The following is a 23,007-nucleotide window of genomic DNA, read 5'->3' on the forward strand; positions in this document are numbered from 1 at the left end:
CGTGTTATATACGGAACAGGCGTGTCAAGTTAGACAGACTCACCACGATCACACCACAAAAGAGATATTTATCAAAATAAAAGCCTAAATCTTTTTAACAATTGCCGCTGACAGTAACCTGTTGGTTTGGTCATTATTTAAGCAATCTTCCAAAAACATATTTGAAGTCAAGATATACACATTTATGTTCTATGCTGGCTGTAGCGGTTCTTAAGAAGCAGTCTTTATTTTAGGACCGGAAGTGTAGCAGCTTTGTTTTTGTCTAACTTAACGCGACTAGGTGCAGTATCCTGTAGCGCTGACCCTCAGACACTCCTACAGCAGGAGAAGGATAAACCCCACACTGTCGGGATAAACTAGTCTTTAAGAGAAATATTTGCCTTCAGACAGCCTTATTTTTTATTTTCTCCTTACCAGACAATGTTTGTGTCTCTCTGAAATCATAGCGTTTCAGTGGAAATGTCGCCCTGGTGATTTTTCATTTACATGTCATTGTGTAAATCCTGTAAAAAACTCATTTTCAGACTATTTTTCCTCATTTTCCTGTGATTGCCGTGAGTCGTTCTCCTCCAGACGCATGTTGCTGTGATTTGTCCCGACCAGCCTACATATAGAGGACCGACGACACACGGGCTAACCCACCGGTAAGCAACCTGTTTATCTCCGAAGGATTAACGCTATAACATGACGCTAGCTGCTAGCTAGTCCCCTACAGAGACACCGTGTAGCCCACCGGCTAACAGCTAGCTTACGGCTCCAATGCTGTATCGACTTATTATTGTCACCTGTCGTTGGACATATGGCTCATCATGTTCATCATGACACAAGCAGCCATATGCAATGTCTAGCTAACCTCGTCAGTCCTGAGCAACATGTCCCCGAGTGTCTGCCGCTGTCATCTCTGTGTCCCCGGCTTCAGGCGACGCTATTCAACTGAAAAAAGCATTTAACGATTCACATCTTATAACATTATAACTTGGAGTAAATGGCCTTTATTAAAACACTGTGGGACTCCTGTGTGAAGTGCTTTGTTGGTCAGTATTTGCGTTTTGCAGATGCAGAAACCGACATCATTGAGTTCAGGGCGAGTTTGAACACAGGCCTCCCTCATATAACCTCATATAGTGAGGAATCAATGTATGACACGTTTTATTTACCCATCTCAGGCTGCTCGACCACAGAGGGGGAGTCACATTATTTGCACTATTTAGCATCTTATTGTTTGAATAAGGCCAGATGTCTTGTTAGAGAGACCTGTCATTTTGCAAGAGGGCGTTAAATTGTCAGATTTTTTAATGGAGTTACAGGCCAAGCAGAGACGCACATCATGAAACCCACAGGGATGTTTTTTGCAGAGCCAGCTCACACCCCGTGGATAGTAACTCATGTCTCTTGGGCCTGTTTGGTTGCGTGGCTAGACAGTACTATATCAATTCCCCAGCTAAATAATGCTGTGTGTTTGTGTAATTAGCTGGTTACCTTTCAAACGTTGAAAATTATTCTTTTATTGTCTTTTATTGAAAACATTATTGGTCCCAGTCAGTGTGCTCTATCATATGATCACTTGGACGAATAAGAAATCTGTATTTTCATAAATAAATTCATGACATTTTTTTATTGCCTCTCTATGTTAGTGGAACTTGAAGTCTGTGCAGTTTTTATATCTGAAGAATGTTATGTTGATGTTGCCGTTACCTCTCTCTTCTCCCTCCATAGTGATGGATAATGCTCATACTAAGACAGTGGAGGAGGTTCTGAGCTTCTGCAATGTGAACGAGTCCACAGGTTTGAGCTGTGAGCAGCTGAAGAAGAACAGGGAGAAATGGGGACCCAACGGTATGTTTGGTTTTACTTCCTGTTGTCTCAAACACTAAAACTGCATCTCATCCCTCTTGTGGTTGATAAACAACGGTCATCAAATCACTGCAGTTATTACTACTACTACTCTCTGTCATAACAATAGTGGTAACCATGATTATAACAAATGTATATTCTGTTCAAGTGATGGGGAGAGGGAAATGATTGCTGTCCACCATCATTTATAAAACACATGAACAATCAGTGGTAATGATGTTCTTTATTTTTTTCTCCATCATCTCTCCTTTCTACCTTTATGTTACCCTTTCTTCCCTAACAGAACTACCAGCTGAAGAAGGTGAGCTGTCTATCCGTCTGTCCGTTTATTTGTCTCAGTCTGTTTTCCATCTTTCTGCTCATCATAACTCGTGTGGTCCCTGTGCAGGTAAATCTCTTTGGGAGCTTGTCCTAGAGCAGTTTGAGGATCTCTTGGTTCGCATCTTGCTGCTGGCTGCGTGCATTTCCTTTGTAAGATAACACAACTGTATGCACAGCCACAAACAAACACATGCGCAATCCTTACACAAGAAAATCGCAATCCTTCCAAGTCAAGAACATGTTTTTCATGTAACTTTGAATCACAAATTTGCTTCTAATGGCTTAGAGAGCAACATACCAGTTTAACCATGTGATACGTACACTATTCATGTTAATTTAGTGCAAGTAACACAACATCACAATGCACACAAATAACCACTTATCTCTGTTTTTTCTTTTGTGTTTGATAGACTCTGGCTTGGTTCGAAGAAGGGGAGGGAACGATCACTGCCTTTGTCGAACCTTTTGTCATCCTCCTCATCCTCATCGCCAATGCTATTGTAGGAGTCTGGCAGGTAAACTATTGGTGTTTGTGTGTGTTTTTGTGTGTTTTATGGATCTGTGACTGTGGTGTAGCATAACGTATGTTAAACTCTGCATGCTTCAAAGGGGGTGCCCCACCCACCAGATACAACTTCTCATATCTTCATCGGTTGGGCTGGATGTCAGCGCTTATCTATCATTTGGATTAATAGAGTCAAAAATCATTTCAGTTTGTTTAGATTTTATTCAATTTGATTCAAAGGCTGATGATGCAGTTGAATCAGATAAATTAAATTGATGTTGCTAAAAACGCTTCTCAGAATTTTTTCTGGGAACTGAAAGTAATTCTTTATTCTCTAAATAAAAACAGTGTAAATTGCAAATTATCGGCTATATAATTACACATATATATGTACACATTCCTGGAGTATAAAAAATATTTGTTTTCCTTGTGAACTGCAAAATAAAAATGTAAAGATTTTTGGGGCCACAAATATATGACTGTATGTGAAAGATAATTATAATAAATGTAAACATATTTTCAGTCTATTATGAACCTGAAGCAGATCACCTGATTTGACAGTCTCTGAATTAAGAGAAGGCCTTTGTCTAATCCCACACAGGGATGGAACAGCAGTGTGACTTCATTAATAAATGAAATCTCTAGACACAGTGACAGGATCGTTCTGATCTAACAGTAAATATTGTTCCGAGCTTTTCTAAACACAAGACTAGAAAGCTTTTACTGACAGATTCCAAGTAAACACTAAATTCGTTTGAAGTAAGGCAGCTGCTCTCAAAGAGTCCTCAGCTCCATCCGACCTTAGTTATTTTCAGTTTTAATAAACGTAAATAATGAACTCTAAGTAAAAATAGAATTATAACAGTGAGTTCTCAGTTTTGTCATTTTACAGTTTTTAACACGGAGGACATTATTTGGGCACATAACAAGATGTGATCTTCATAATTTTGATAATGATCACAATGTTTCTATTGTGCTGTCCATTGATTGGCAATCAAACTGTACTGTAAAAGGCTTTGAGTGGTCATCAAGACTAGAAAAGCTCTATATATATATATATATATATATATATATATATATATATATATATATATATATATATATATATATATATATATATATATATATATATATACAGAATATTTACCATGTATGTTTGTGAACTTCAGTGGTACCTGTGGCTTTGAGGTATATTTGTTTAGCATTATGCACCATTCATTTTGTTACTTACTGTGTCCTCCTATGTTGTTGGGTCCCCCAGGAGCGCAATGCAGAAAATGCTATCGAGGCTCTTAAGGAGTATGAGCCTGAGATGGGCAAGGTGTATCGACAGGACAAGAAGAGCGTCCAGAATATCAGAGCACGAGAAATTGTCCCTGGAGACATTGTGGAAGTTGCAGGTACGCAGACAAATATATGTATCATCATCATGATACATACTGTATATTGAGCCTGAGACACGATAGAATGTGCAGTTTTTGTTATTTCCCCTTAAAATCCTTTCACTGATTCTCCATTCAACAACTCTTAAGTGTCAAATACCTAACAGGTGTTATGTACTGTACATGCATATTTTTGAAGTTTTGACTTCTGCGACTTATTTTCTGATTTCTGTTTTACACATAAGATCAACCTTTCAGACAATTCTGGAATCCTTAAAATGTTTTCTCACTACACCAGAGTAAATATCTCGTACTCAGAGGAGACATGAAAAAGCTTTTAGTGTTGTTTGTGCCAAAAAAAATAACATTCAGCCGGAATTTGATAATCTGGGACAGGTCACTTGGTAATCTGGGACATGTGTATTAGGCTTTAAAAAAGCCTAAATCACCTTGCTTATGCATGCCAAGCTCAATATTACTAATTTGTCTGTCCTCTCCCAGGACAGACAGACGTGCAATAGATGCTGCATTTAACAGATCTCAAAGTGACAATACTTACACGATTCATGAGAAAAGAGAGGGTTAAACATAAATGGAGAAAGTAAGAAAATGCCTGACAGAGAGGAAGGGAGCAGGTATGGCAATTGTAATGATATGGGTATTGTCAATAATAGTAGTATGCCTATTGTAAGCAATCTAGTTGTAATGTATTTTCTTGTACAGTTATCAGAATTGACTGCCACTGTTGAGCTACCACTTTAGCCTGTTGTAGAGTCATCTCTCAGTATCCAAGCATGTTAGTTAGTTGAGTGAAGGTTTAGACTCTTATGGCAACGCAGTAGCAGTTTCCAGAGTCCAGGTCTCATTAGTTAACATGAAGACAAGCAGGTGTCCAAACATTTTAGTATTTCAATGTTCACAACAAAGGCAGAGAGGTCAACAGAAGAGTTTCTACTACAAACAGTGAACGACGATCTGACGATGAATCTTGGTGGAAAAGTGGGTGTTTACTGTTTATATACTGCAGCAGGAAGTGGAGTTGATCCGGTGGTGAAGCTCAGGTGTTAAGGGGTAGAGCTTCCAGAGTTTTCATGCCGTCCCAAGTTTACAGAACCAGGTTTATATATCTGATACACTGTATAATAGCCATCGTGTTATACTGTCACAGACAAGCATTTCAAGCACAGTGCTTTTCCACTGCACAGTTGTTTAAACATGGAGACAGACATGAACTGAAATGGTGGCATTTTTGTTTAGTCATTCCTGGCAAACATCATAATGTGAGTGCCTGTAGCTACATCTCTGCCCTCCCCTCCAACTGTGTCGTAATGGAAACCCAGAGAGAGGCTCACAAGGCCTTCATGGAAAATATGTGATTGGAGTAGATTGCAAAGCCACCGTCTCAGAAAGCATGGAAGCTGTTGGACGAGACAAGGGTAGGATAGTCTATATAATCCTGTGCCCACTGAGTGTTCCAGTATTCTCAAGTATTTAAGTGGTCAAATAAATTAGTCTAGAGTTGGAAGGTGCTTTACATTTAACAGCTGAAAAGATTCATGTGAACATTTTTTTGTATTTGAGCTGTTATGAGGTCATTTGTACTTTTAGATGAAAAAATCTGGTAAATGGGTTTTATGAATGTCGAACACACACACACACACACACACACACACACACACACACACACACACACTTTTCTCTTGACTCCAAAAGCAAATTCTTTAATCCTCCAGATACCCTCTGCTATTTCAAGCTACTCCGAGAGGAAACGGGGTTAGTGTGTGTGTCTGTGTGTCTGTGTGCGTTTGTGTGTGTGTGTGTGTGTGTGTGTGTGTGTCTGATCCAGTGCCCCTGTGACTGTAGTCAAAGTATTCAGAGCATGGGAACTCAGTGACATTAATCAGAGGTGGAACCACAGGACAGATCTGTGTATCATTACAATGTTTATAAAAACACTACATTGGTTGGGTCTGGGATGCTCTGTCACAGTACTTCCAGAGATTAGTAGGAAGAAAAGTGAAACAAATATGATGCTGCACTGAGCCAAATAAGACTCCTTTACAACATCCCTGTCAGTGCCATGTCCTGAAGTACATTTTTGTGAGTGATCACATAAAATAGAGAAGGCTTGTAGTGAATGAATTTGAACTGCATTTGGTCCCATCCCTTTATAACCATCTGACAGTGTTTGTTTTGGCTGCTCACCAAGATCTTAACTTTGTTGGACATCTGTAAACAGCTCGCACAGTGGTCACTGGGCAGCAGACTACTGAGTTACTGTGTCTCACTCGTTATATAGGGAAAATGTTCTCAACATTAAACATTCTAATATCTCATTAGTTTATTGATAAAAAGCATCATAGCACGTTAATAACATTAAATCAAATTATTTTCTCTGAAAAAATAAATGATCAATACTCAAAGGGTTTTAATATTTAGTTAATGTCTCAATTTAAAATACAATTTAAGACATTCATTTCCCATAATGTATGAATTGCTTAAGCAATGTTTTCAATGACTTCTCCAGTCTAATGTTTTAGTACACTCTCCAACAGCGTCAAGGCGCCTTCATGGTTCTTTAACACGTCTCATTATGTGCAGCCGATTCTCAATGACATATATATAAACACTTGTAAACAGTTTATGAACGCCTGTGCTTGTCCAACAGAAAGAATGCTGACCTTTCATGTGCAGCTATCTGTCATTATTTTTCATAAAACCAACATGATTTGTCTCATCCTGGACTTGTGTCCTCTTGGAATTTCTGGGGAAACACCTGAAAGATGAGAAATGATAGTTATCCTAAACCTTAACATAAATAATGGTGTCTGTAAAATGTTCTTTAGCATGGATTTTAATGTGGGAAACTCTGATCATGTTTTGTTCGCCTTGATTCTGATGGGATTCTTTTCGTATTTAATATATCACATGTATCTCACACACCGAAATATAATGTAGCCTCCTAAATTTGCCATATCACTAGTAGGGTTGCCATCATTACTTTTTGGGTGCTTATTTGGACATGACAACAACATGTTAAAGGGCGACCAGAGTTAATAAACAATAATACGTTCTTGTACATACATAGGACAATGGTAGTAAAAACACTCAGCAAATATTCACAGTAATATATGGAAGTCGTCTGACAAATTTTGGAGAACCTGTAAGGAGCTGGCTCTGTGTCCTAGTCAGTGTATTTCAACCTGCTCTCCTGTTTACAGAGAGCTACTTAATCCTTTTAAGTGAGTCGGATCTTAAGTGGACCGTGAATGAGTAGTTTAATGACTAGTTTGATTTTTGAATGGTGCGGTGCTGGATGGGAGTTGTAAAAAGTTAAATTAATATGTATATCTGTAGAGTTTGTTGTGCTACAGTTCAGATTTTCCGAGAGAGACATGTTTATCATTAATCTTGTAAATGTACAGAATTGAATTTCAAACATTATAGGTTTCCTTATCTAAACTAAATATAGTCATACAAAATAAAGGTAATATTTTGTTTATTTTGTCTCTACTTCCTCAGTTGGTGATAAGGTTCCAGCTGACATCAGGCTGACTTCCATCCGTTCCACCACTCTGAGGGTGGACCAGTCCATTCTGACGGGGGAGTCAGTGTCAGTCCTCAAACACACAGACCCTGTACCAGACCCCCGAGCTGTCAACCAGGACAAGAAGAACATGCTCTTCTCTGTGAGTCTCAACCTCCACATCTATTAAATGACACTTGGAAGATAAGGTTTGAAATAAGGTTGGGTACTGACAACATTTTTTGTAAAGGTACTGATCAAATTCTAGTTATATTATGCTTTTCAGGAGATACATTCGGGTGACGTTAATTTGAGCTCCCACCGTCGTTACTCTTGACCCGATCCTACACACCTCCTTGCTGTGTTGATCCTCTGCTGAAAATCCTAAATCCTAAATAAATGGTCTGGAAAAAAAACAATGCAATAAAAAAATATTTGAAAACTGGAATCAACTAAGAAATAGTGCCACACATTTAAAACCATTAGTAAATTATAATGCTAACTGCCAATTGTATATTACAGGACTCAACAGGCAACAGCCAATTGCTGTGAGACATTATGTTTTCGGCTGTTTCTCATTTTCCTTGTGAATGCAATCTCCGAAATGCCTTGAACTATCCTTTTACTAATTCCACAAATGGCCATCTGTCTGTCATATTGTATTCTACTTGTTTCATTCATATTTAATAAGGATCAAATATGATATTTTATATACAAAAGGTCAAACATCATCTCTGTGACAATATTCAGCCATGTTATTCTGCCATAAAATAATTGTACAGGTCCTGATTGATGACACTAATGTGAGTGACCACCTTGAAACTGTGGTTATTATTTCGATCTTCTGTGCTGCTACGCAAAGGCATCCACGTTTTAACATCTTAGCTTCTTTGTAGCAACACCCATGTATGAAGCAATATCAACTGTTCTGACTACAATTTAGTTCTCTATCAGAATCAGCTCTTATTGTCCAAGCGTGTGAACATATACAAGGAGTATGACTTATTTTTGTTTGAAGAACAAACACTTGCAGTTGAATACATTTAATTCCTTTCATTAAATTCCTTTAAAGTCTTCTCCACATACGTCATGAAAGTCTGGGCAGACATGTATACAAGCTATACCTGGACTGGTACAGTTTCTAGTTTATGCACTAATGTAATAAATATAATATAGTATAAGAGTAGTGATAATAAGTAATATATATCATTTGTTGAGAGAGAAACAAACTTTGAAATAATAATGGGAGCTATAAGCATCAATAATATTAGACTACAAATATATACACTTAATGGCTTCCAGTATGTGTGTTGGATTCATGTTTTTTGAGGGAACATGACCATTATTTATTTATAAAATCTCTTGTCACACCTCAAAGGTAGCTGACTCACCAGGTGACCTGTAGTCAGAGAACAACAGCCACTGATGTTTTATTTAGCACCATCACTCCGACAGGTTGTCCTTGCTGCTGGACTGAGTGTGATGTCACACAGCGATTTGGAAGGAAATAGTAAGAACCTGTGTTAAAGCTGAGGAGGAAATCAGCACACTGAGATGTCTCTAAATATCAGCTTTACAGATCACTACAAAATACGTGGAGAAAATTATACTGATCAAGCTACTCGGTCAAATGTTATTGAAGTTGTTCCTGTCATGACCTTTGCCCAGGGTACAAACATTGCAGCAGGGCGAGCTGTTGGTGTTGTCGTGGCGACAGGGGTGCAGACAGAGATTGGGAAGATTCGAGATGAGATGGCCTCCACTGATCCTGAGAGGACTCCATTGCAGCAGAAACTCGACCAGTTTGGAGAGCAGCTGTCTAAGGTAAGTGCCTGTGTGTGTGTATTGTCTGTGATATAAACTTTGGAATTGCAATAACATAAAATAAAATATGTCTTAGTATTTTATCTCTTAACAATTGTCATGGTGTGACCCTGCAGGTTATCACTTTGATCTGTGTGGCAGTGTGGGCCATCAATGTAGGACATTTCAATGACCCAGTGCATGGAGGCAGCTGGCTGAGAGGAGCCGTTTACTACTTCAAGATTGCTGTTGCACTGGCTGTTGCTGCCATACCAGAAGGTCAAACATCTTTATCTGTCCATGCAAAGAATGAAACACTTCCTTCCTCTCAGAATAACCTTAGATTTGCCTTTGATCAAGTCACAAAAAACACTACTTTGGAGGAGAAGCACTGAGTTCTGTCTCTAAAAAAACTCTCATGACCATCCTCTACATGTGTGTTTCCTCCAGGCCTCCCTGCAGTCATTACTACCTGCCTGGCACTGGGCACCAGGAGGATGGCCAGGAAAAACGCCATCGTCCGCAGCCTGCCATCAGTGGAAACGCTGGGTTGTACCTCCGTTATCTGCTCTGACAAAACAGGAACACTGACCACCAACCAGATGTCAGTCTGCAGGGTGAGAAAACATCAGGCTGATGAATATGGACCTGACATCCACTTTGTGTTAAAATAATAATGTGGACTAGACAGCCTCATTAAATTCTTATATGGCTTGTATCACACAGTGTTATTGATCACATCAGTTACATCCAAAAGCAGTCAGCATTGTTTCATTGCTGACTGCTTTTGGATGCATTGTCAGTCAGCAATGTATACAGTAAGTATATGTAGTTTGCACCTCCAAAGGAACAACTATCAACTTGTCTTAGTAACATGAGCTTAACAAAAGGTTAATTTTGCATATATATATTTGATAAAAATAAAACATTATTTATATATATATATACACATATATAAATACATGTTTTATTAGTTCATAAATAACATGTATATTTATATCTATATATATATATATACACACCTATAGTTGAGCATGACATTTGACTCTGTTGTAGTACTGACGAATATGGGGCACACTGGTGCCATGGAAATGTACATTATACGGCATTTATTGGGTAAACAAGGAGGTGTTCAGCTAATTCAAAGAATTTTTCCTTTTACCTGATCTGTTCCAGACATTTCAGACCATTTTCATAGCATCGAATCACAAATTTAAACCAAATTCACAGGAAAACGTAATGCTTGGAGATACATCAGTGTGATAAGAGGCTGTGGCTCAGGTGGTAAAGTAGGTTGTCCACTTACTACAATGTTGGTGGTTTGATCCCCAGCTCCCCAAATCTCTATGCCGAAGTGTCCTTGGGCAAGACGCTGAACCCAATGTGTGTGTAATCGAAAGTACTGTAAAGTGTTTTAAGTGGTCGATGAGATAAAAAAGAGCTCTATATAAATACAATCCATTCACAATTAGAATTACCTTAAATTGATACATTTTACTTTGGCCCTTTTTGTTTGGTCCATGCTGATCCACTTACATGGATGAGGCAGCTTTTATGACACATACTGCAGCCAGCCATTAGGGTGTGATAAATATAATTTGGCTGTCATGTCATCCCTCTTTATATAGACTTATAGAGTCTATTCGCTTTCAGACATGACCTCCAGAGGAAGTTTGGAGAATTTGCTCGCTGTAATCCTGTTGAGGGTCTCCTGCTGTGTTCTCACAACAGCTCCTCCTGAATTTTTGCAGACTTAATGTGAGGGGCCTGGCTGAAGAAAGTCTGGAGGCTCTCTTTCGGACTTTGCGTTTACATATACAGGACCCACGGAAAATGTCTGGCAGATCTCTGGAGTTCAGTGCATGTCTGAAAGCAGCTCAAGAAGCAAACTCAGTACTGCCTCCATTATGTTTTGGTAAATGCACATTAATGAACATTTCCATAGCAATACGGTGTGTACCATAGCTTTAACATTTAACTCACACTAAATCTCCAGGAAGTAACCCTCAAATGTAATTTTGGATGGAATGACCTGTTTTAATATAAAACTAACCTCAAATGTGATTTTCTAACATTATTGTGCGTCTGCGTGTGTGTTTAGATATTTGTAGTGGACAGTGTGTCAGGGGAGCAATGCAGCCTGAACGAGTTCACAGTGACTGGATCTACTTACGCCCCTGAAGGGGAAGTGTGAGTGTCCTCAAATTTTAACCCTAAACCCCTGACAGTTAGTGGATCATGGATACATATTGATTACTAACGCAAGCATTCATAACCTTCCAATTAACCTCTGCTTTGTCTTTCAAATAACCTGCATTACATTCGTCTTTTCCATGACTATTCCCGTTTCTGTCTAGATCTGTCACATTTTCTTCTTTTTTTTGTCCCCAGTTTCAAAAATGGCTTATTGGTCAAGTGCAGTCAGTACGAAGGCCTGGTGGAGATGGCCTCCATCTGTGCACTGTGTAATGACTCATCACTGGACTACAATGAAGTACGAAACCAAACCACTTACACCATCGTATATAACCAAACATGTTTCTGAAACTTTTATAAAACTGATATTAATTATGCGTTACCACGAATGCAGTCTTAAACTGGTGTGTGTGTTTTTTTCTTTTTCAGGCAAAGGGAGCGTTTGAGAAGGTTGGGGAGGCAACGGAGACTGCCCTCTGCTGCCTGGTGGAGAAAATGAACGTCTTTGACACTGACTTGAGAAGACTGAGTCCTGTCGAGAGAGCTACAGCGTGCTGCTCTGTAAGTGTGGGTGTGGGTGTGGGCATGTCCATCTATAGTTATGAGGGTCAATTTTGGTTCGAAAACTATCATTGTGAGGACATTTTGGCTGGTCCCCACTAATTTTATGGGCTTTAATGGGCGTTTGAGGGCTAAGACTTGGTTTTAAGGATAGGGTTAGGATTAGGTTTAGGTTAGGGTTAGGCATTTATTTGTGATGGCTAAGCTTAGAGTAAGGGGCTACTGAATGCATTATGCCAATGATAGAGAGGTGTGTGTGTGTCTGTAAGAAAGAAAGAGAGAGAGACAGAGAGAGAGAGATTCCTCCGTTAGGTTAAATAGAGTGCAGGGATCTTTTGTGCAGGACTTGTTCATCACTTCGTACCTTCTTGTTGTTCTTATATCTTCTCACCTGTGAGACTATTGACACAGTGTGGACCCCTGAACGGTAGTTCATACTCTGTAGACCTGGTTCTCTGTTAGCTATGTTTCAAAGTAATTACAGAAAACATCTCTTTGCCACTGTCGCCAGGTGCTTGATCATGATGGAATGTTGGGTTTCTGTAGATAACATAACATGACTGTTATGATTTTGCACTCTCCCTTTTTCATTTTAGTTTCCTGCAAATACAAAGATGCACTCTACATATTGTAACCTTGTCTTTATTGGTTGTGCTCAGGTGATTAAGCAGCTGATGAGGAAGGAGTTAACACTGGAATTCTCTAGAGACAGAAAGTCCATGTCTGTCTTCTGTTCAGCCAATAAACTCACCAGGTCTACCTCTGGAAACAAGATGTTTGTGAAGGTCAGTCACACCACTCGCCACGATCACTGTGGTTATCCCCTTGGATGTTACATGTCTCCATCATTTCTTATTTTTTTCTTGGTCTCTCCCCAGGGAGCTCCAGAGAGTGTGCTGGAGCGTTGTACTCATATCCGGGTCAGCGGTTCTGCTCGTGTGCCTTTAAGCCCGGCAGTTCGAGAGCAGATCCTGTCCACTGTGCGGGAGTGGGGGTCAGGCCGGGACACACTACGTTGCCTTGCTATGGCAACCCGGGACACGCCCCCAGAAATCCATTGTCTCAACCTGGAGAACTCAGCTACCTTTGCTGAATATGAGGTGATGATGATGATGATGATGATGATGATGATGATGATGATGATGATGATGATGATGATGATGATGATGATGATGATGATGATGATGAGATATTTTTAAACACATAATGTGTCTCTAGCTCTGATGAAAATATCCTTTGGTCAGATGTAGAATGTGAATCGGAACCTCAGCTCTCATCAATCAATCAATCAATCAATCAATCAATCAATCAATCAATCAATCAATCAATCAATCAATCAATCAAATTGTATTTGTATAGCCCATATTCACAAATCATAATGTGTCTCATAGTGCTTTAACAAGGTGTGACCTCCTCTGTCCTTAACCCTCAACAAGAGTAAGGAAAAACTACTAAAAAACATTTTAACAGGGTAAAAATAACATAGAAACCTCAGAGAGAGCCACATGTGAGGGATCCCTCTCCCAGGACGGACAGAAGTGCAATAGATGTCAAGTGTAGAGGAGAACATCATCAAGATAAAGGTTTTAGCAGCATTGATAAGGGTAAACATTTTGCAGGATAATTGAAGGTCTATGAATTGATGGATTATTGTCAGTAATGGTCAAGTATCTGAGGAGAAATACTTTGTATCTAACAGTCCTGCTGCAATCATGGTCTATGGTCAGCAGCCAGCAAGATCATGATCCACCATCAAGATCGGATGCCAGTATAGTCCACAGTCATTGTCCACTGCCGCCAATTAGCATCCATCATCAGCTGCCACCTCGATTGTGGTCCACCACCATTATCAGATGTCAACACGATAAAGGATCCGCCATTATTATCACGATCAGCCAGCACGATACAGAATCCGCCAAAGTGGATCCACCATCAGTCCTGAGAAGTTCCAGAAGCTAAACTAATTCTCTGCTTCTCTCTCCCTCTCCTCTCACCCTAGGCGGACCTGACCTTTGTAGGCTGTGTGGGCATGTTGGACCCCCCCAGGAAAGAGGTGCTAAGCGCAGTCCGAATGTGTCGGCAGGCTGGCATACGAGTCATCATGATCACAGGTAGGGCTCACATGTCTTCACTTATAACCATACAGTGTGTGTGCAGAAGCACTCCTTTACCACCTGTGTGCCAACACATATAGTTTCAGTAGAAGTATACCATATATACCACATGTTGATGTCAGACAGAACCTGTATTTTCAGTAACGTAATGTGAATAGCTTATTGCTTCGATGGGGCCTTAATCAATTAACTAATCTGAACTTTGTAGTTGACTTGGAAACTTCATCATTGAGTCTTACAATGGTGTAAGTCCTTCTGCTGTGATGACATATTGATAAACCAATCTTAGTTTTAATTCAGCAACTTGTCACACGTACTCTCTCCAGGTGACAACAAAGGGACAGCCCTGTCTATCTGTCGGAGGGTGGGGATCATCACGGAGCAGGAAGAGGAGCAGGAGGGTGTTGGGGGAGGCCTGACAGGACGGGAGTTTGACGAGCTGCCCCCCCACCTGCAACGTCAGGCCTGCCAGAGAGTACGGTGCTTCGCCAGGGTGGAGCCAGCACACAAGAGTCGTATAGTGGAGTATCTCCAGGGCCTGGATGAGATCACTGCCATGGTGAGCTCATACGTCAAGCTTTGCTTTTGGCTAACCTCTCCTGCGATATCCTTAAATTAACCTCTATCTTTCTCCTCTCTCGGGGGTTCAGACAGGTGACGGGGTGAATGATGCACCAGCGCTGAAGAAAGCTGAGATCGGCATCGCTATGGGCAGCGGCACAGCCGTAGCCAAATCAGCCTCTGAGATGATCCTGGCTGATGACAACTTCTCCACTATTGTGGCAGCTGTGGAGGAAGGCAGAGCCATTTACAACAACATGAAACAGTTCATCAGATACCTGATATCATCCAACATAGGAGAGGTGGTCTGGTTAGTACGACAAAAAAAAAGAGATAACACACCAAATGAATGATTCTCTAAGACCGACATTCTTTTGTTTTATGGATAATTTGAACTTCTCTCTGTTCTTTCTCTTCCTTGGCTCTCAGTATTTTCCTGACAGCTGCTCTTGGCATGCCTGAAGCATTGATCCCAGTCCAGCTGTTATGGGTCAACCTGGTCACTGATGGTTTCCCAGCAACAGCTTTGGGCTTCAACCCTCCTGACCTGGACATCATGTCCCGCCCTCCTCGCTCCCCCAAAGAGCCTCTCATCTCCAGCTGGTTGTTTTGTCGCTACCTCATCATTGGATGTGAGTTTTGAGCCTTTGACAAAATTTGATCAAGTTATTAATATTGATGAGTAAAAGTACCCATAGCCATTAGACCCATACTACAGATTATTTTACCTGCAAGGTTACAAACCACATTGTGACATCATCCTTGTCTGTAGGTTATGTGGGGGCAGCCACGGTTGGAGCTGCTGCCTGGTGGTTTATGGCAGCCCATGATGGACCTAAACTTTCCTACTATCAGCTGGTAAGCACGTCTCCACATCACTGCACATACAGATAGAACATTGTGGTCCTTCCTTATAAACTGTCGTTGAATAGAAACATTGCGGCACTGTTACAAACAGAGAGAGCAACTAAACAGTCTTGTGATCATAAACATGTTACTACATAAGCTCTGTGATTGAAAAATATTGGCCGCGTTGTTGGTATATCAGTTGGACCCTAGTTAAGATTTGTGCACCTGCAGAATTATAAGTGAACAAATGTCAGAATTTGAGTATGTGCTCTGAATATTAGTCACCCTTTTGTTTCCTCCACAGTCCCACTACCTGCAGTGCACTGAAGGCCATGTTGAGTTTGCTGGTGTGCAGTGCTCAGTCTTTGAGTCTCCGTATCCCATGACTATGGCTCTGTCTGTCCTGGTTACCATAGAGATGTGCAACGCCTTGAACAGGTCATAACAAACAAACACATCCACACTCTGAATTGCATGTCCTACACTGCTGTCCTGTACTACATTTGAAACATGTTTTTCTAAACTCTAAAGTGACTGAACAAAACCTTTCAAACGGTGTAAGTAATATTTTTCTGGTTTTCTTCTGCTTTCCAGTCTTTCAGAGAACCAGTCCCTGCTGAAAATGCCTCCCTGGTCAAACCCATGGCTGGTGGGGGCCATCTGTCTGTCCATGGCCTTACACTTTCTTATTCTTTATGTTGACCCACTGCCGGTAACTATGCATGCATGGACTGTATGTTTCTAATACCACGTTCACACCTGCACTCAAATGTGTTTAGTTAATCAGATAGAGCTTGGCCACATGACAGTATATGTGTAAATGCAAACAGGACACAATGAGGACAGATTGTGATCTGATGGACCAGAACACCTCCAGAGGCCTTCAGACATTGTGACCACACTGAACACAAGTGTGAATGCAAATGTGTTATAGACACTGTACTAAAACTATATAGACACTGTACCAAAACGTGAGGTAGCTATAACTGGGCAGCTAGCAGCCATTAGCAAGAAAACTCAGAATGCAGTCCTGTGCTCAGTCTTCACATTACTCAAGACACCAGGATGTAGTGAAGACGAGATGAAAAGCAAGAAAACACAGCTAAACAGTCTCACAATCAGGGCTCAATGTGGACATGAATGCTAGATGTAAATGTGATCCTAAAAAAATCCCATCTGCATACTGCCTAGAAATTAAACACATTGTAAAGCCATCTAAACTGTATCTTAAATGTCACTTTCTAGTCTCTGGTGATATGTATTTTTACATACACTCATATCACGGTGTCATATATCAAGCATCATAAAACATCTAACATACAGGGCTTATTTATTCACCCCTCTGTATGTGTGTTTGCAGGTGGTATTCCAGATACGCCCTCTGTCATGGCCTCAGTGGGTGGTGGTGTTAAAGATGTCACTTCCTGTCATTTTCATGGACGAGGCCCTCAAGTTCCTGGCACGCAACTATATTGAGCCGGGAAACCAGGTCAGAGGACATGCTTGTAAAAGTTGATGTGCAGTAGGGTTATTTATATGACTCTAAGTGCTTTGTGTCTAACTCTCTCCTTTGTTCAAATATATTACTCAAAAAGACATTGGAAGAGGAAGAGGAGCTACAGGCATCAAGGGCTAATGCGGGATTGTTCAGTGTCATGAGCACAAGGCTACACCAGTCATTGAGGGGTGTGTCCTGGTCCTTCGTCCTGATCTCGACTCCACTAGTGATCTGGATCTTCAGCCTGGACTCTGACATCACCAACATCTTCTGGGAGTAATGTGAGAAAGAGATGACAGGTGGACTGTGGTTGGGGAGGCAGTGAAAGTCAGGATGCTAAAGAAAGAAGGAGAAAAGCTAAATCAGGCTTATTGGGCAAAATTGTTGTGACGTGAAGCAAGGTGGAAGAGAAAAAAACATGAAACCTATTTGAGATTAATGAAGGAAAGTGTTTTTAGTCAGAAGACAATCAGTAAAAGAAAGTGCAAGGCAGTTTCAGACCATCACCTGCTATGAAAATGTGCTATGTGTAGCTAATTGTCTCTCTCGATCCTGTGATCACATTTACTCTGACTGTGCTTACATCGGCTCCCCATTTCCCTGATTAAGCATACACATGTTGGTCAGTTGGTCCAAATCAGCCTTGGGTTCGGAGTTAATTGTCTCTGTGACCGAATACCTCTAACACTAAAGAACATAGTACCTCAGTTGTACTTTTATGTTAGCATAGCATGCTAATCTACTAATTGTTACACTCTAAGATTCTGAAGATTGTGTGACAGAAATTAGCAAGTTAACATGCTAGTGTTATCTTGTTTGTTTGAAACAAAACCTGACATCTGTCTTTCTGCCTTAAAGTCAGCATAGACTTCCCGCCATAAATGGACGCAGGGACACACAGTGTAAAATTTGATGTAGATAATCAGTGATTCAACCTTTTGCATATTGTCTTCCAAGTAGTTTGATTTGAAACACACGGTTTAATTGAACTTGTGTTTAGAGACCTGGATTTGGTAGGTGGATGTGTTTCAATTCCTTTCTGATTTCTTAGTAACAACCAATGGCTGTATATAAAGATAGAAGACACGTCTCCACTTCCTCCCCACTGGAAGCTTATTATTTTCTTATTTTGAGGACAAATATCGTACAGGACCGCAGTAGGGATGGGACGCTCAATGCCGATGTTTTTTAAGCTGTTATTATCGTACATCATGTATTATTGATTGATTAAAACGAGGGCAAAATTATCATATAAATACAATAATTATTGTGCATCTGGTAACACTGTCCCCACTGTACAGAAATTGAGCCAAACTATCTTGGATATGGGCACCGCTTGAAATTTATTTGACTTGTGTTTGTAGGACTTCACATAAGCGAGCTGTCATGTCGTCCATCTTTATGTACGTCATTTGTAACTACTTGCTACGTTACAACAACAGTGCTTGTAACTAGTACTGTTGTTATATGGTAGCAAACTGTTGAATGGGAGATTTGTCTTAACTAGCAAAGGCTTAGGTAATGTGTTGTTGAGAAGCGTTAGAAAGTCATTGTAGCGTCACCGGCTATATTTTAGAGATAATAGCATAATGTTGAGATCGGTGAAATATGAGTCTTCTCAGTTTATATATTAATTTAACAGGGTTTTGTTAAGTGTTGAGTCAGATTTGTCGACCTAATCCCTTTACCTTGACTAAATAGGTCTTCTATCAGCAAGCAAATGTTGTCAGGATACTTAGTGAGCTCAGTTACCTAAGCAGATGTTCCAACTGGCAGTTCATAGGTGTACATATTTCGTTCTAAGTTTTAATTTTGTGATGTGTAAGGCTTCACGTAGAAAAAATGTATGTTATAACAAGGCTAAATTTGACTTTAAGAGCTAATACAATAGACCTCTTTAGAGGTAAATGTAACCAGTTATTCAAAATGAAAGGCAAAAGCAAAGATTAGAAAGTAAGAACAATAATTTGGAATTGTTTATTTCCTCTTAACCAAACAACATGTTCATGGCTTACTGAAGGTTTTAATGTTACACATAGCACCTTTCACATGAAAACACATGGTTGAAAATTGAGTGGATTGGATTAGATAGAAGGAAGACAGAAGCACTGAGTCGTCCACAGTCTCACACGTATACACACACCAGCTTTACAGACACACTGTAATTCCCCAGTTATAAAATATGGTCTACACAGTAAATGAGACTAAAACCTGCTTTTACCCTCTGAAGGAAGACTTTAAGCAGAATGCATGTCAGTGCACGTTAAGCTACACACTTTAAACATGTTACAGTGGAGTGGAAGATCAACCACTTACTCTGTGACTGATTCTAAAGATGATACATCAAATCTAAAAGGGATTCACACTTCTAAGTGTGTATCGAGGTCAGCAGTACACTTCACCATCACATCTAAAATCTTACAGCCTAGTTGACTCTGTAGTTCAATATCCATCACTGTATGAGTTGATTGTCTCTGATACTGAAAAGCTCTTGAGTCTTCAATGTATATTGACTTGACCAGACACCCTGAGGCTTCACAGACTGAAGCCCCATTTCAAGCCTTCACACCAGGATCATTGACATGAACCTGTTTGATTTGAGTAGTTAAGAAATGTTGATGATGTTATTTATATTCATGATTAGACACAGTATATGTTGTTGTGTACTTCTAGGTACAGTCAGTCTAAAGGATGGGAACTGACTGCTACATATAATGTGTAAGCTAAATGGAATAATATGGTTCTTTATGTTAGGGCTTTGAATATACTCTCACTACTCCAGTCCCCACTCAGTACACTGCAACTTTTTCTGATTTCTTTACTACTTTTCTCCCCTTGCCTCTTAACCACAGACACTGCCTCTTTGTTAGTGGAGTGGCCAGGATGCACTGCAACCTGTAACACACAGATTCCCAGTGATACAGTGGGCCTGATGCAGAGTGAGTGTGGTAATTTTGTGTGAATAATTGACCTGTCTGCCATTTTCTCCAGTGATGTCATTGTGACATCTCACTCTGTTTGCCATTAAAGGGATTTTTTTTTCATGCAGTTAAGATAATTGTTGGGTATCAAATGTGGCCCTGACAACGGGGCTACTTTTAGCAAAAATATCTGTGATTTGTATAAAGTGTAAAGTCACAATATTCTAAGTTAAGAAGTCTAATGTTATAATGAAAAAGTCATGACATTATAAGAATAAAGTTGCCTGACACACTGAGCTCAGTTAGCAGGAAACTAGCAGAGCATTATTAATGAATTCCTTATTTCTGTTCTGTTCAATTATTCCTTTTGTTTCAACTTCAATCATGTAATATTATGACTTTTCTTGTAAAACTCTGACTCCATTGAAATATTATGCTTTTCTTCTAAATTACAGCATAACTCTCTTGGTGTGTTTTCTTCTTAAAATTGTGTCTATTTTCTACTACCATCTCTTTTCACATTCATGACTTTGCTCCTAACATTACAGAATTTTGTTAAGAAATTCCAATTACATATTTTGTTCTTTTTGCATATAATGGATAAAAGCTATATTCAAAATTGAGACCTTATTCTTACAAAAGTTCAACATTTTCTCAATACAGTATATTGCAGTATTCTGTAAAATAATGAATATTCCTTTCTTTCCTAACGGTATGGGTCGTGTTGATAACATTTAACAAAAAACATAAACCGGTTTCTTAAAAATCGAAAAGCATTTCCGATTCCGACATGTTTCACCAAAACATCTGTTTTGAAACACTTTTTTTTGTTTAAATTTCTTATGATTAAACTTTGCTTCGTTAACCACTACTATTTTAATTACGGAAAACCATAAAAGACCTTTTCCGTTTACTTTTTGCTAACCACGGGTCTGCGTCTTGTTTGCTTGCTTGCGTGTTTGTTTGTTTCTGAATTTCTTGTCTAAAATTGTTCTCTCGCAATAGCATATTATCTGTAAAGTGCATTTATTGCAATAAATATTTCTTTTTGATACCAAGGCAGAAAAACATGTTGATCCAATTAATATTTATGTTCTACTTTCATTATTTATTCGGGTTTTTTTCTGAAGGTGTATTATACCATGATAGTCCAGCTCTTAAAAAACTCCAGGGTTCCAAGTTTGATGATGATGATGATTGATTGTCAACTAACACACTGTCTTTGGAAGTAGCTTGAGATGAAGGGGGAGTTTTTGAAGAAGTGTTCAGACTCCAAACTGCTGAAACTGTCAATGAAAGGTAGTTCTTGACTGACTTGCCTGTTGAAGTAAAGGTTGGATTGAAGAGAGATTGAGACAGTTATTAGAGAAACAGCTTTTAAATATGCTTCTCTTTTCTTTATTTCCACCTGGTTTCCATAGCGAGGGAGCACTTCTTTTCATGTTCATGTTGAAGGTTGTCCATGTTACTGTTGAACAGTGTGTTGTCTTGGGAAATGCTGTTATGGGATGAAAACAATAAATAACAATTGTTCAGAATTAAAGTGTGTTTTAAATGTTTGGCAAATGACAATTGTTGCACAATAGATTCCATAATAAGATCAGTTATAAGCTGCTAGTTTTATTTTAAATAAGGGCGTTCTTTATTCACATGCATTTAGAGGGCTTGTTCCTGGGTATCTTATGTACTGTACATACTGTGTTATAGTCCATGATTAGGAGAAGCATAGTTTGCTCTCATTAACATCAGCAGTGGTTGCTTTAGTCTGAATAGTTCCAGGACAAAAGTCAGTAATATGCAAGTTTGGCTGCAGTATCTTACAATGCACTGCCAAATGTTCTGTCAGTGTCATCTATAACAGGCAGTGGTGGAGGAATTATTCAGATCCTTTAGTTAAGTAAAAGTACTAATTCCAAACTTTTAAAATACTCCACTTCGAGTAGAAGTCCAGCATCCAACACATTGCTTTAGTGAAAGTATATATTATCAGCAAAATGTACTATTGAAAGTAAAAGTGCAGTAAAATGTTTTAATGTTCCATCTGATCTTTTTGGATTAATTTTACTGCTGCATTAATATGTGTGTTGCATGTTCCTGCTGTAGATGTAAAGGTTGAACTCATTTGAACTACACTGTACTGTATACTGTTTCATCTACAGCACTGCATCAAAGTCTAAAGGATCACACTGTCACAGGATTCAAATTACTACATGTTCATAAAAATAAAAACATGTTAAAAAGTAATTTATATGAGTGAACAGATTGTAAGTAACATAAAAACAAGTCGAAATTACATTTAAAAGAAAAGGAAATATAAATAAAATACAATAACAAAATGGATAAAAACTGAAAAGTCATGAAAAAAGATAAAAGCGCAGGAGTGTGGGAAAGTGCATGATCTAGTTAAAGGCTGAATTAAAGGTAAATGTAGACCTGTGACCACTACCCAATGAAATCATCATCAGGTCTGTGCTGTGTGTCTGTGTATTTATAGACCTTTTAGACTAAGGACATTTCACAACTTCATAGAGCTAACTTGTGTTTTGGTTAGGGATAGTGTTAGGGTTGGAGATGTTGGGGGGCTGGGGAATGCATTATGTCAATGAGTGTCCTAGACTTATAAGTCTCTTTCTTTGTGTGTGTCTGTGTGTGTGTGTGTGCATGCGTGCCTGTGTGAATGTGCGTGTCTATCTATAGTAATGATGGCCAATTTTGGTTCAGTACCTTTGTGAGGACGTTTTAGCTGATCCTCACAAATTGCATGGGCTGTTTGAGGGTTAAGACTTCAGGGTTAGGGTGAGGCATTTAGTTGTGAAGGTTCAGGTCAGGGTAAGGGGCTAGGGAATATAATATGTCAATAGTGTCCTCACAGTTATAGAGAGAGGTGTTTGTGTTTGTGTGTGTGTGTGTGTGTGT

The 23,007-nt window shown here is 39.4% G+C and overlaps 1 protein-coding gene across 1 annotated transcript; it reads left to right on the forward strand.

Annotated features, from left to right (window-relative positions):
• Positions 1–310: 310 nt before the first annotated feature.
• On the forward strand, positions 311–21,628 carry si:dkey-28b4.8 (sarcoplasmic/endoplasmic reticulum calcium ATPase 2). Its single transcript, XM_061083569.1, has 24 exons — positions 311–644; positions 1,717–1,836; positions 2,138–2,155; positions 2,243–2,325; positions 2,586–2,690; positions 3,942–4,080; positions 7,585–7,751; positions 9,257–9,412; positions 9,529–9,670; positions 9,842–10,008; positions 11,493–11,581; positions 11,783–11,885; positions 12,017–12,148; positions 12,808–12,933; positions 13,027–13,248; positions 14,148–14,259; positions 14,589–14,821; positions 14,913–15,133; positions 15,253–15,455; positions 15,596–15,681; positions 15,977–16,110; positions 16,267–16,384; positions 17,033–17,161; positions 17,268–21,628. Exons 2-24 carry the CDS (start codon positions 1,719–1,721, stop codon positions 17,448–17,450), a joined length of 3,186 nt encoding a protein of 1,061 aa, XP_060939552.1. The 5' UTR covers positions 311–644; positions 1,717–1,718; the 3' UTR covers positions 17,451–21,628.
• The last annotated feature ends 1,379 nt before the right edge of the window (positions 21,629–23,007 follow it).

Source organism: Limanda limanda, chromosome 2, assembly GCF_963576545.1.
Source record: "Limanda limanda chromosome 2, fLimLim1.1, whole genome shotgun sequence".
Taxonomy (NCBI): domain Eukaryota; kingdom Metazoa; phylum Chordata; class Actinopteri; order Pleuronectiformes; family Pleuronectidae; genus Limanda; species Limanda limanda.

What these genes read in the sequence shown, in the direction of transcription:
- si:dkey-28b4.8 (XM_061083569.1), top strand. Translation starts at nt 1,719, where the DNA reads ATGGATAATGCTCATACTAAGACAGTGGAGGAGGTTCTGAGCTTCTGC. An exon ending in AGAAGAACATGCTCTTCTCT is followed by an intron (nt 7,752 to 9,256) that starts GTGAGTCTCAAC and finishes ACCTTTGCCCAG; the next exon opens with GGTACAAACATTGCAGCAGG. An exon ending in AACATAGGAGAGGTGGTCTG is followed by an intron (nt 15,134 to 15,252) that starts GTTAGTACGACA and finishes CTTGGCTCTCAG; the next exon opens with TATTTTCCTGACAGCTGCTC.